This window comes from Moschus berezovskii, chromosome 28 (assembly GCF_049115385.1).
Source record: "Moschus berezovskii isolate FMDL1 chromosome 28, NW_MosBer_1.0, whole genome shotgun sequence".
In the NCBI taxonomy this organism is placed as follows: Eukaryota; Metazoa; Chordata; class Mammalia; order Artiodactyla; family Moschidae; genus Moschus; species Moschus berezovskii.
Window position 1 is genome coordinate 60,001 of NC_142487.1, and position 13,915 is coordinate 73,915.

Here is a 13,915-nt window from a genome sequence, read left to right on the forward strand (position 1 = left end):
GTGCGCGCGTGAGTGTGAGTGAGTGCGGGGACGCGCGCGCTCCCCTCCCCTCTTTAGCCCCCAGGTGGAGTGAGGGTGATGGATCGGGGTTGTGGGGTGGGGGGAGACGGGAAGACGGGAGGAGGATCCCCAGATGGGGTGGCGGTACAAAGTGGGCAAGAAAAGATAACCAAAAAACAAAAAACGAGGAGAGAAAGAAAAGATCATCCGGAAAGGGAGGAAAAAAAAAGATCCTCTGTCTGAGTCTACATCTGGGCTGCAGGAAAAAAGTTTCTGTTGTGTGTTTTCGCGAAGAATAAATATGCAAAACCGTGCGGTGCTTCTTTTTTCCTTTCTTTGGAAGAAGAAAAAAAAAAAAAGTCTTCCCGAAGAGGGGGTGAGCAGTGTCTGCTCACTACAAACGTGGCCCGGGGTCCCGGCCACGCCAGGGCCAGGACACAGCCGCCGCCGCCTCCCAGCCCGCGTCCCGCTCGGGTTCGCCTAGGCGCGCAGCCCGTGTAAACAATCGCGGGGAGCGGGCGCGCGGGGCCCGGCCCCCGCTTCAGCCCCAGAGCACCCTTGTCGGCCGTAAGAGAAAGTTGACCACCCCCTGGCCCCTGCTCGTCCGGCTGACCCCTTCGGTCTTTTGCTCGGCGTGATGGGGTCCAGCACTCCGTGGTTCCCGGTAGAGAGGGAAGTTTGCGGGTTGCGCGTGGAGGGAGGCGGGTTTGGCGGGGGGGGCTGCAGCGGCGTGGTTGGGGGCGGGGGACACAGAAGTTATCGATCTGGTGGCTGTGGTGGAATGTGGCGAGGAGAGTCACGTGGCGGCCCCCTCCCCCTCCTGCTCTACCTTCCCAAGCCTCCTCCCCGGGAAACCGGGGGCGGCCGGCCGCTGGCAGCCGGGAGATCGGGCGCTCCGAGGCCGGAGGGTGGGGAGGGCGCGCGGCGGAGCGCGAGGACCGGAGGAGGTGCGGGCAGGCCGGGCGTGGAAAAGGGCCGAGCGCACGGGGCGGAGTGGGGGAGGCGACGGCTGTCGGCGACAGAGGGTCCCGCGACCCCAGAGGCGGAGGACAAAGAGCGGCTTGTGCGCCCGCCGGGGCCCGTGGGGTCCCGCCGAGGTCCGCGCGGCCCGGCCCCGCCCTCGGGTCCCCGGCGGCGGCGCAGCATCTTCCTCCTCGGCGGCCCGGGCCCCCGGCGCCCAAGTCAGCCTTGTTTCTGCCGCCCGGGGCTCCCGACTCGGCCGCTGGTGGCGGAGGGGTGGGCAGAGGCGCGCGTCCCCCGCGCCCCCGCCGATGTGTATTTATGAACTCGAACGGAGCCCTCACCGCGCACACAAAGCCCTTTCTTCTCCGGGGAAGGGCCGGGGTGGGGGAGGGCCTCGCAGACTGGAACGGTTTCTCTCTCTTTTTTTTTTCTTGAAGCAGAGAAGTTTGAGTTTGAAAACGAGATGAATTCCTGACGTGTGTCTTCACACAGTTTTGGTGGTCATATCCACTCACGTGGGTCACACATTTTCTGGGAAAACCTGGACCGAGGGCCTGAAAGATGCAGGCGTGGAGGGTGAAAAAGCGAACGGCCGGGGCGTGCGCGGGTGTCAGGGTAACGGCGGACGACGCTCGCGTTGGGGGAACTTGCTGGGAGACGCTCAGCTTCCTTCGGAGTCACTCTGAGCCAAGTACCGGGGACGAACCTCTTCCTCGTCACTTGGAAAGAACTTTCCGAGTCTGAGAGGAGAGTTTGATGTCAGCCCTGGTGTAAGGGCTGTTGGAGGCTTCTGAAACCTCAGCGATGGGGAGGGGAGGCTTTTTATTTTTTATTATTATTTTTTAAAGTTTATTGAAGTTTGCACGATCGGTAGTTTTGCTCATCTGCGGTCTCTGGGCAGTCGCCTCGCCTGCCTTTGGAGTGCATTCCGGGTGAAAGTTCAGTTGACTGTGGTGCATGTGTCCCCGGGCTTCCTAAAGAAGATTTATTCTCCTGCACGGAGGATTTTATGGGCGGTCAGTGAAGCTGTCAGTTGGCGGTGTTCGCAAGGCAGCCTTTGACAAGTCGAATTGCAAAATAACTGGGACCGAGACCTGTGCAGTCCTTAAGTTAATAACCAAAAGGGAAGAAAAATGGTAAGGGAAAATGAGTTAGAGGGCATTTTATTCTTTTGTTGAAATGTCATATCGCAAAAATATTCCCAGTATCTTCTCCATGAAGAAGCAGCATCTGTGTTTCAGCTGCCAAATTCTAAATAAAATATTTACATTAAAAACAAAGATTTAGCTTCCATTTTCTGTGTGGGCACGGAACACAGTGGTGTTCTCCTCTGTCAGCTGCTTGGGAGGCTCCCAGAAGAGGGAATGGCCTCAGGTGGACTGGCTGAGCTTTGGGGTGAGAAGCTGAAGACAGGCATAAAAATAGTACAGTCCTCACTGAAGAGTGGGCTTGTTTTTCTTCAGGGTATGCATTTACCTGGAAAAGCACACATTGAGATGAGCAATGTCAGATGAGCCATTGTGATATTAGCATCGAGTTTGGAGCAGTAGAATGGATTTCTAGGTGGCTCCTGTTAAATAACTGGCCTTTTCTTCACTATTTTCCTTTCCCTGTGTCTTCCAGGAAGGGTTTCCATGTTTTCAAAATGTATTTGAGGAGTGTTCTGTCCGTTAGATGGTGGAAGGTCACACTTGGATCATAGAAAAGCCAGGGAGGTATTATTATGACAAATATTCTGGTGTAATAATAAGCAATGAGCTACACTTTACTGTCAGAAGGCATAGAAAGACGCTTTGATTTTAAGTTTCTTTTATGAAGAACTGATAAGTAGTTTTGCAACTAAGAGATAAACATGGTGATTTTGTTAGCCGAGTGACAGTGTTTCAAAACCTTGCAGATTATACCAATTTGAGACAGTGGAAACCATGAAAATGCGATGTGCCCTTCTAAATAAAACATGAACTTCTGCATTCAGTCTCCAACTTGTCTCCATCCATACTATTTATTTAACAAACAAGGTTTAAAAAATATTCCTGATATGTCTGTCACTTCTGATAACACAATTTGAAACCACTATCTCAGGGGAGTAGTTTACATAAGGCAGGTACAAACATTAAAAAAAAATGGCAGTCAAGTTGAAAGTTTTTGTTTTCAACCAAATGCTTAAAAATAATTCTACCAAATACTATTAATACTACCAAAAATTCTATTAATAGTTGAATTCATTTTGTGTATTCTCAGAAATTTAGTATTTTGAAAGAATGATTATGTTTACTTTAAAATTATACAGGGTTTTTTTTTATTTGCAGCAAACTTTTGTGTCATTGTCTTAATAACCCAACTCCTGGGAGAGGGTACCAGGTTTCTGGCTGCAGTGGAGCATACCCTGCTGGGTCTCCTTACCTCCTCCAAAGTGCATTAAAACTTGTACACCAAAAATATTCATTTTTCTATTTGTGAAAACTGCGAACTGTATTTTGAAACATGGAACTCTTTCATCCCTTCTGCCTCTCAAAGCCCTAGCATCAAAATTCTCTCAGTCCACACACAAAGTCAAGAAACTTATTCTGTCCTTATGCTACGAATCTTCAGAATAACGCTTTCTGTCTAATGACACAGTCTCAAAGCCAGTATGTAGAGGCATGGATGGTCAGGCAGTGAAATGAGTCACCCTCTTTCCCATTTGTATTAGTTGGATATTTATCTCCATTCCTGATAGTAGATAGGAGATGTGAGTAGATTACCTGCCTGAAAATAATTCTGCTGTCAGCTTGTTTTCTGAGATAGCAAATCAGTGGCATCAAATTGGTCAGTTGTGACCTATTTCTATTTTTCCTTGATGGCTCTTTATTCTGTTTCTTGTGTTGCTTCTCTGATGGAAGTTTCTCAAGCCTTTTACCTGCTAAAAACATTGTGTTTTTGGAAATTTACTCCAAAAAAGCACTCACGAGAAGTAAAAAGTGGTCTACTTCATCAAGGTGTGAGATATTCAGTAAGAGCCAAGTTATAAAGCTGGGCAGGAGAGAGGGGAGCACTTAGGCATTTAAATGGCCAAGTTAAACACAAAACACGATTAGGATATCTGGACCCTCAGGTGTTCATAAACCCATACCAGGGGTCTCTAGAGAGAAATGGTGGGAACCAGGCAGAAAGACAGCCCCAAAATGCCTTGTTTAACTTGGCTGTCACAGTAGCTAAACCTTTGTAACTTGGCACATTTCGAAGTTATCACACTTGGAATTGACCTTTTTCCTTTTTCCCATTTACCTTCTTTTGTACTTATAAAGTGGCTCTTTTTTTCTTTTAAGGAGAAGTAATTTATTTAGAAATATAATGAGGTGGCAAAAATTCAGTTCGCAATTTAAAGAAGAAATGTAAACTATAGAATTTGAAAGAAAAGGCGATGGGTTTTAAATCCATAACCTTTTGAAAGTCAGAAAACCTATCTATTAGGCTGTATTCTCTGGTGGAAAAGCTCTCGAAATTGTAGGTGTTAAAAGAGCCACTGCAGGGAGCTTGTACTAGCTCCTAAATTTAATAGAAACATTAAACTCTCCAGTCCTTATTTAAACACATTTTTTTCAAAGTCAAAAATACATTTTCTTACAGGGAGACAGGTGAAGTATAACTAAAAAAACGAAAGTGATTCTCTTATACACTATATGTTCTATTTCTTTTATAAAAAAATCTTTATCACTAGAGATTCAGTTTTGGTTTTGGAAATGATGCCATAGTAGGAAAAAAAGACTTAATTAAAGCCTGCAATATAGATTTTTGCTCAGAACTATTTTTAAACAAATGAAGCATGACTCCCTTTTTTAATAACTAAATTTAACCTAAGGTAAGTTTTTTTTTAATATTTAGGAAAGATATATATATATATGTTCTTTTTCATAATTGTGAGGGCAAATTACTAATTCTGCAACACACAGCCACATGTGTGTTTACTTTTGAATATAGATGCTAAAAAGCCTGGTCATTGGAAACTCTTCAGAAGCTGAGTGCTTGTACCCTTTTCCAACAGTTGCAGTTGGACTTTTCTGCATCTATCAAGCAGGCACTGCCCCTTCCCTCTTCCACCTCTAAATTATACTGACTAGATGTTGAAGTTGTTAAATTGATTATAGTCCAATCAGTAGACAATCCGACATAAACAAATACAGCAATTACTGTTGGCACGCATCCCATGAGTGCTAGTCAAACTTGCAGAACTGATGGTCCAATGAGTGTTTTCCAAAATGCTAGTTTCACAATTTCAGCAGTTCTGGCAGCATCTTCTTAAAGGGAGGGGACAAAAATTCATAAGATTCCACTTGGCCTTAAAAGCAAAAACATCTGTTTGATGCGTGAGTGGATTGTTGGCTTTTATTCATCCAGTCCAAAAAGGACGAAAGATAGGATATGGAACATAAAAGCATATGTGTAAAAATGAAATTACAAAGGGATTCGAGATTAGCAGCTTTTTATAAAGCAAGCGGTTAATAATAATTTTTTGTTTTGCCAGATATTTCCATATCCCTTAAAATTCATTGTAGTTATTGACAACAGTCATGCCTAAAAGTGATGACAGAATTTTTCAACTTTTTGCTTCCAGTAATTATACTTAGTTCTTTCTGCTTGCTTGTTCGGGTCATTGCAAGTCTTACAGCATATTTGTAGGGTATTTTCATTTTATAGGAACATTTTTGCTCCCTTTCTTTTATTTTTAGAGGAAATCTGTTTTTGAGAATTGGCTTATCAGGTAAATTCTAGTGAAATACTTGTTGACACACGTCGAAACATCAAAATACTTGCTTGAGTTTTCATTTTGATGTAAAACCAGGCAATCAGGAGAAAGAGGTTTTGATAGTAGAAAAAAGCAGTTCTACCAAGATCAATTAAGAATTTTATGAAAGATCTGGTTTTTCTATTACTGTGCTTTATTAATTCATCTGACAGAATTCACATTGCTGGTTTAATGTCACTAATTCTCTTGCCATAGAATACATTCCTTATGACTGGATTTAATGGATACCATGTTGAACTTTTAGTTATTTGTTAGAGAAAATGATTTTGAGACCTGCAACACTTCAAATATATTTTAGAAGCCTTATGGATGTTTAAAATGTAAACGTTGTCATTAAGTAATATGTTGTAGAATGCTCTTGAATTGAATGAGATTTTGATACAAAAGCTGATATTCTGGCTAAGTATTTTCTCAGATGTATTTAATTTTTTTCTCCATTGACTCCCATTGTGCTGTCAAAGGTTAAAGTAAGTTCTGTGGCGGGGTGGGGGTGGGGAGGGGGGAATGCAGGCAAGTTTCTAATCCAATTTCAATTAAATCTGAAATACGTTCCTGTTTTTTGTTTGGGGATTACATGGTACACTAGCTGGGATTGCATATACCTTGTTTGCTATAATGAAAGTGTACTTGTCTGATTTAAAATACGCTCTGCAACAATGTTATTACAAAGCAATTAAAACTTAAACATTAAAGTTAACATTAGTAAATTTAAATAGCTCTGTTATAGTATTAATCAAATAGTGTAAGGAAAGCTTTTAAATGGTTTAAATAATTATGCAACTCTTGGCATAAAAGCCTGACACAAGATAAATCTTTGAAAACTAAGTAGAGTCGTGGCTTTTTTTTTTTTTAACTTTAATTTTAGGCAGCTTGGGCTTTTAGCATGCATCACACTCCACCTCTAGTATAAGTAATTATGCCAGTTTAGTAATTATTAGAGATGAAAGAAATTCAGTAAGATACGAATTCTTTAAAACTTCAGTAGCTTCAGTTTTAGCGGGGATAATGATCAAGCAGCAGTCACCCGGCTGTCTGGGGACCCTGCCACAGCTACAGGCACTAAGCTGATCTTGGGGGTATCATTGTAATGGCAGCACACACTACAGTTGGCATTTCTACTCTCAATGCCTGATTGCAGGGGTTTATAATTTGCTCATTAAAAAAAACAAATCCAGATTCAAATATGACTGTCTAGAAATTCTGCTTTCTTGGAAGACTGAAAGAAAAAAAGGATAAATGCATACCTTTAAAAATGATTGTTAGACACCATATATTTTAATTTTATGGGATAGTAAATGCTTTGAAAAATTCTGAAATGAAAAATATATATGTAAATTTGTCAACTGTATGATGTGTTGAAAACATGTCAAGCATTTAAAGTCTTGCTTTCAAACAAAGGTGATTTGGTTTGGAAAACATATACTCTTCATGCGAAAGCATAGCTGTCTCCCACTGAATATGGTCCAGTGATGGACATTCAAAATATTCATTTTCCTAATTCTGCAGGAGTTATGTTTTGGTATTTCGCTTTCAACAACGTTTTCATATATGTGCAATCAAAAGGTTTCAGTTTTCACAACTCAATAGGAAATATTCACACACACAAACATACTCTGATGTTCTATTTAAAATACAGTTTGGTCAGCAAATTCATATGTGTTAATTACTTTTTAAGGAAAAAATGGATTGAATTGGATTTGGCCTAATAAAAATTGTCATCGTTGTAAAAAATAGAGTTTCTTTTTAGGAATTAAAATCAGTGTACCATTGAAATTCATTATTTCACTGAAGTTATTTCTCCTCTCTTTCTCAAGATTGGCTTTTCCCCAAATTTCTTGTCCCATTAGTGCATTATGATGGAAAGTTATTTACCTGACTAGAATGAAGGCGATAAGGGTTCTCGTTCTCAAGTATATTCATATAGAGTACAATTGTGAAAACCCATGAAGAGCTGAAGGGTCCATAAGTTGAATGATAAATTGCAGTACTATAGGGGGTGCTATGACCGGGACTCTAAAAAATGACAACTTTTTAAACAATATATTGACTTTTAGAAATTCTAGCATTTCAGACATGTTCCTTAATACTATTCTTTTCCTTCACAATAGAACCAGATCAGGTCTAGTACGTGTGTAAGTGTGTGTGTGTGTGTGTGTGTGCACTCAGTTGTGTCTGATTCTTTGCAACCCTATGGACTGTACCCCACCAGACTCCTCTGTCCATGGAATTTTCTGGCAAGCATACTGAAGTGGGTTGCACTCCAAGGGATCTTCTCAACCCAGGGGTCAAACCTGAGCCTCCTATGTCTCCTTCATTGGCAAGCAGATTCTTTGCCACTGGGCCACCTGGGAAGCCTGTGTGAAGTGAAGTGAAGTGAAATGATGTCGCTCAGTCGTGTCCGACTCTTTGCGACCCCGTGGACTGTAGCCTACTAGGCTTCTCCGTCCATGGGATTCTCCAGGCAAGAATACTGGAGTGGGTTACCATTTCCTTCTCCAGAGGATCTTCCCGACCCAGGGATTGAACCCAGGTCTCCCGCGTTGGAGGCAGACGCTTTAACCTGTATGACTAAATAGTAAGTGCTTTCAGCACTTCTATTGATTTAGTGTGTCTCAATTGTTAGAAGTTTGTTAGGCATACCCTTTCTCTCAGTAGTATTTACAATTTAGTCTTTTCTTATTTTTTATACATTTGAAAAAGGCAATTAAGTATTCACAAACATCACTCTACTTATCAAGTATCAGTAAAGCTGAGAGAGAACTATTGGTTGGGAAGGTGATGCCATCATGAGTTTGAGTGAATGTTTTGTTCATTAACTGATGTTAATGACGGAGTCTGAAATTACCATGTGGAGGCTGGTTTGGGGCTGTCAGTGTGCAAAAGGAAAAGTTAGATGCACTTTTTTGCGGACATTAGGCAGGAATGAAAAGGAACTGTGGACTCAAGGGATGCATATTAATTCCTGGAAAGAGTTGAGAATAAAAACAGAAACAATTAGCTATGGTCATAAATATTGTGACTTGGATATTAGTGTACTTGTAAGGAGATGGCTGTGCAGTGGGAAGGGCACAGAGGGTGAGCTCTTATTTACTGTCAGTGCTTTTTGGCAAGTCACTTACCCTCTGTTCTCTAGGTTCAGATTTCTTCTCTGTAGACCAAAGGGGGCTCATTTAATGATTCAACTAGCTCTTTTTTGTTTGCTTTTTCTAGTGCTCATTTGTCTGTGCACAGTGCTAGTTCCAGATATTCAGTTGTGAACTAGACATAAGCTTGGCTCTTATGAAGCATTATAGTCTAGAAAATTGGATGAGGTTTTAAATACTTTCCATTGCTTTTTAACTTAGGAGAAGGCAACCAGGCAGGTGGTGGGAAATATGTGTGTATGGTATATACTCTTTAGCATGTATGGTATTCACTCTTTAGCAAGTTGGGTCAGTTTAAAAAGTTAGATAAAATGATCTTCAAAAACATTTTTGGCACTAAAAGTTTGGTGAGTTATACTTTTTGAGAAAAGTGAGCTTTGTTTTCTCTTATGATTAAGAGTTAGATATACTCACTTGAATTGAAACCACTAAACATATAGAATATTTGTTTCCAACTCTTTTTGGATTTTTCGAAATCTTTTAGCCCTCCTAAAAGATCTAGGTAATTGTTTCTAATAATAATGTTTCTAATAATAATCTAGATAATGTTTCTAAAAGTTAATAGTGAGATACTGAAGGCAATTTTGTAAAATTTTCAGAGAATTTGTGGCATTCTTGAAATAATTGGAGGCTCTTGGAGAATGTGTGTATTTTTCAAATACAGTGAAACAAAGCCTCAGTTAGGAGTCCCTCCTCTACAAAATTGAGGTGAAACAAGTCAAGAGGAATTCATTCCATTAAATATTCAGGAATAGAACACTAAAGAATGAAACAAGTTGGTATTGAAACATCCACAATGCAGGTTTAATTATTTTTCCCCAGGGAAATAGGTGAATGCCTTGAAATAAACTTTTACAGAGTCATAGATCTTAAGCATAGGACAATTTAGGGATAATGATAGTGGATGTCTTGATGGTCTTCATGTTCATAGACGTGAGTGCACAATCAGTGGTGATGGGGGAGTGTAACTGACCGGAGAAAAAGACGATTCATAGAAAATCCCTTTTGCCTCCTCCAAAATCACATAGGTCATTTATGTAAGTATTGCATCATTATACCAAATTTTTAATCTTCAAAATAAAACCATTACAAGATAATAACACCATTTTATAGCTCCTGTTAAATGTTTTGTATATTTTCTGATTTGCATATTTTGAAATCCAATATGAGTGCAATGGGCTGGCCCACCCTGGGATGGCTTCCCACCTCTGTCTTTGCCTCTGGGTCCCTCAGGCCAGGAAGGGGTCAGTCAGGGGCCTGACTCGTACTAAGTGCTCAGTAAATGTCCATGGAACCAAAATCATTTATTTTTTTTTTAACCAAAAAAATGTGTTGATGACTTCTGAGTTCCCTTCTCTGTCTAACATCATAGAATTCTCATATTGAGAAATTGTGATTCTTGCAAGTTGATCAATAATTCATATTAATGGGCAGGCATGCTTTTAAAATTGTGAACTTGATTGAGTTGTAGCTGATGGAAAAAAAAGTCAAACAGCAGAGGTTAGATGGTCTTAACTTCTCACTGTGATTTCTTGTCCAGACTCTCTATTTAAGGAACTAACATAGAAAGACACACGTGTTACACACGAAACCATTCTTAGGGCCTTGATAAGGAAGCTGACTTGGTTCAAACTCGGTTCAAATTCTGCAATTTCCATAGAGCAGTTTGTAGGTTCTAGAGAAGAACCTTGGGCCAGTGACCTATTCACCCCACTAGGGGTTTGTCATCTCTTACTTGGAGCAGCCCTAACAGCAGCAGCTTCTTTGGTCTAGAATTTGTGTGTACATGTGGGTGAGTGACCAACTCTATGTTTGCCTGGCTCTCACATGGATTTTTGCAGTGGGAATAGCTGTGAACCTGCAGCTGTACAAGTTCCAGGTGTTTTGCTTTAAAGATAGCATTTTAATTTGGTTTGACTTACACTGGCTCCTCATCTTCAATTCATGTCCATCCACTTGCCCAAATGCTAGTACCATTTTCATAAAGCAACATTTCCCAAACCTTTAATGATTTTCCTAGCTTCATTCCTCTAGGCTTAGATTGTGGATTCTCAGGATGGTTTTGTACCATGATAAGGGTTTGCATATTGTTTTCATTTCTAAAGGTTCATCTCACATCTTCTCTGGGGCTTTTTCTGACCCACTGGAGTTAAAAATGCCTCCTCTCTTTATTATCTCTTCCATAGCTCACATACTGTAGAAACTATGACACTAACTTGGTTTTCTGGTTTGTTGATAAGCCATTTGAGAGCAGCGTTCAGTGTCTTATTCTCTTTGAATCCCCATATCCTAAAACTAGATAGTAAGCAAACAAACATACAAAGGCGTTCATGCGCTCATGTGTTTAATCAACAAATACTTACTGCACATTCATCGTTTTCCAGTCCTAGAGTGCTAGGAGTTGGGGATGCTGTGAAGGAGACAGACAGGGTCTGTGTTCTTGTGAAGTCACAGTCAAGCAATGGAAACATTAAATTCACGACTCAACAGATACTAGTAATTTATAATTAGGTGAAGGGAAAGCCCCGGGTGTTGTTCAAACATTTCAGAAAGATATGAGTGAGGTCAGGAAAGGATCCTGAAGGAAGCACTTTCAAACCAAATCTGAGGTTTAATGTGTTTTTAAATGCAAGCTATTGAGCATGCTCATGATTCTACGGGAATTCTTATTGAGCACCAGTTATATGTCAGGTGCTAAGGATACAGTCAGGAACTAGTCAGGACCAGTTGTTTGTGGTTTTCACAGAGCTAACAGCCTATGAAGACGTGTTTAGATGACTCTGTGTCCCTCTTAGAATAGAATTTAATTACTTAACTGTGTCCAATTGAGTAACTTTCCAACCCTATGAACTGTAGCCCACCAGTCTCCTCTGTCCATGGAATTCTCCAGGCAAGAATACTAGAGGGTAGCCATTCCCTTCTCCAGGGGATCTTTCCAACAGAGGGATGGAACCCGGGTCGCCTTCATTACAGGCAGATTCATTACTTTCGGAGCCCGTGTGTCCCTCTTAAGGTTGTTTAACTCCAAACTATACTTAGTTTTGCAACAGTATACTTGCAGTTCATACAAATGGTATCTGTTATATTATTTGCACATGACTAGCTTGTATACAAGTTCTGGCCATCCTTTGTACATGGGCTGGTTTTTCCACTCTATGTTAACTCTATTTGTTGAGTTTTTCATCACTTAGATCTATTTATTCTTCCAAAGATCTGGATTTCTTATACTTCTTATAATGCTGTCTAAAAATGGGATGTTGTTGTTGTTCAGTTGCTAAGTTATGTCTGACTCTTTGTGACCCCATGGACTGTAACACACCAGGTTCCCTGTCCTTCACTTTCTCCTGGAGTTTCCTCAGATTCATGTCCATTGAGTCGGTGATGCCATCCAACCATTTCATCCTTTGCCACCCCCTTCTCCTTTTGCCTTCAGTCTTTCCCAGCGTCAGTGTCTTTTCCAATGAGTCAGCTCTTCACATCAGGTGGCTAAAGTATTAGAGCTTCAGCTTTGGCATCAGTCCTTCCAGTGAATATTCAGGGTTGATTTCCTTTAGGAATGACTGGTTTGATCTCCTTGCTGTCCAAGGGACTCTTAAGAGTCTTCTCCAGCACCACAGTTCAAAAGCATCAATTCTTCAACACTCAGCCTTCTTTATGGGATAAACTCATTCATTTGGCATCAATAGACAATTTAAAACTCTTTTCTTTATTTCACCTCGATATATACGAATCATGTAATATATTTCTGCTTATGATCTTTGCAAATTCTTAGCACAATTTCCACATCAAGGAACTTGGTAAATATTAGAATATGACAATGCATCAACAATTCATGAGTATATTTTTGATTGAAAAATTACATAGAAAAACTGTAGAAAGATGATAAAAACCAGTAATCTACCTACCAACAGTTTTTTTTTTCACTTTCAGCTCACATTTTTTTGACAGTTCTGTTGTCTCTATTCACGATGGTATTATTCATGAAGTCCCAACAGACAGTCTGTGAGAGGATGTTTGAATCTGCGTATATCCAACCCTTATCACCATCCACATAATTCTCCAAGCCAGGTCGTAGTGAGAGGTCTCTATACCCTGGACAGGCTAATAGAATCCCCTACCCCCAAGCTGTCTGGAAATAGAGCATTCCTATGAAACCTTTTGTATAGGGACTGGTGTATAGCGAAGAAGCAATTACCTTAGGACACATCTTGCTAACAGATGCACAAAATAAATCGAGATAAAGCACAGATGCTCACAGACACAGTTCAAAGCTCTGGCGGCCTGATGCAGAGATGCCCAGTGTCGTTCCTGGGAACGGAGTGTGGCGGTGCCACTCTTGCTCTGGGAGTGTGCACTGCCTTTATAACAGCTGGACTCACTGCAAAACAAATGTGCTGAATGCTATTTTGGCATTGCACCTTCTTTTCTAAAATCAGAAATCCTCTTTGGATTTCTTTCAGTTGGAGAAAGCAGGTACCTATGTAGATCTTTTGTAAAATCCAAGTGGCAGAAAGTGAACTTTCAAAAAGCCAGAGATACTGGTGATGTGTTGCCTCTTAATGCAACTCACTAAGGCTTCTTGAAATATCTGTCCCCCTGTTATTTAGAGAGGAGGAGGGTTTTAGTGATAATGACCTTTGGCAGGGAAGTGAACCATTCTCAGATGGCAGTGCATTTATGTAGGTATCTTGGATATCGTTTATTCCCAAACAAAAGGTGGTACTCTGTGTTGTCCTCCCTAAGAGTACTTCCTAAAAGTTCCTCCATGTCAACACTCCGCACCTTTGTTCTAACAACTCTATCCATCGTATGATATTCTGTCATTTAAAGATTGAAGGCGGGAGGAGAAGGGGACGACAGAGGATAAATTGGTTGGATGGCATCCCTAACTCAATGGACATGAGTTTGAGTAAGATCCGGGAGTTAGTGATGGACAGGAAGCCTGGCGTGCTGCAGTCCATGGGGTTGCAAAGAATCAGATACGACTGAGCGACTGAACTGAATTTATTTGTTTATTTTCCTA

At 41.0% G+C, this 13,915-nt stretch overlaps 2 protein-coding genes across 5 annotated transcripts in view; both read left to right on the plus strand.

Annotated features, from left to right (window-relative positions):
* LOC148773552 (uncharacterized) overlaps positions 1–5,589 on the plus strand; it is a 5,680-nt gene extending 91 nt beyond the window's left edge. The window contains exon 1 of the mRNA XM_088833359.1: positions 1–5,589. This exon is cut by the window's left edge and continues 91 nt beyond it. Within this exon, the coding sequence (XP_088689485.1) occupies positions 638–1,285 (648 nt within the window). The 5' untranslated portion in view covers positions 1–637 and the 3' untranslated portion in view covers positions 1,286–5,589.
* ZNF521 (zinc finger protein 521) overlaps positions 1–13,915 on the plus strand; it is a 317,351-nt gene that overhangs the window by 1,337 nt on the left and 302,099 nt on the right. The window lies entirely within an intron of this gene.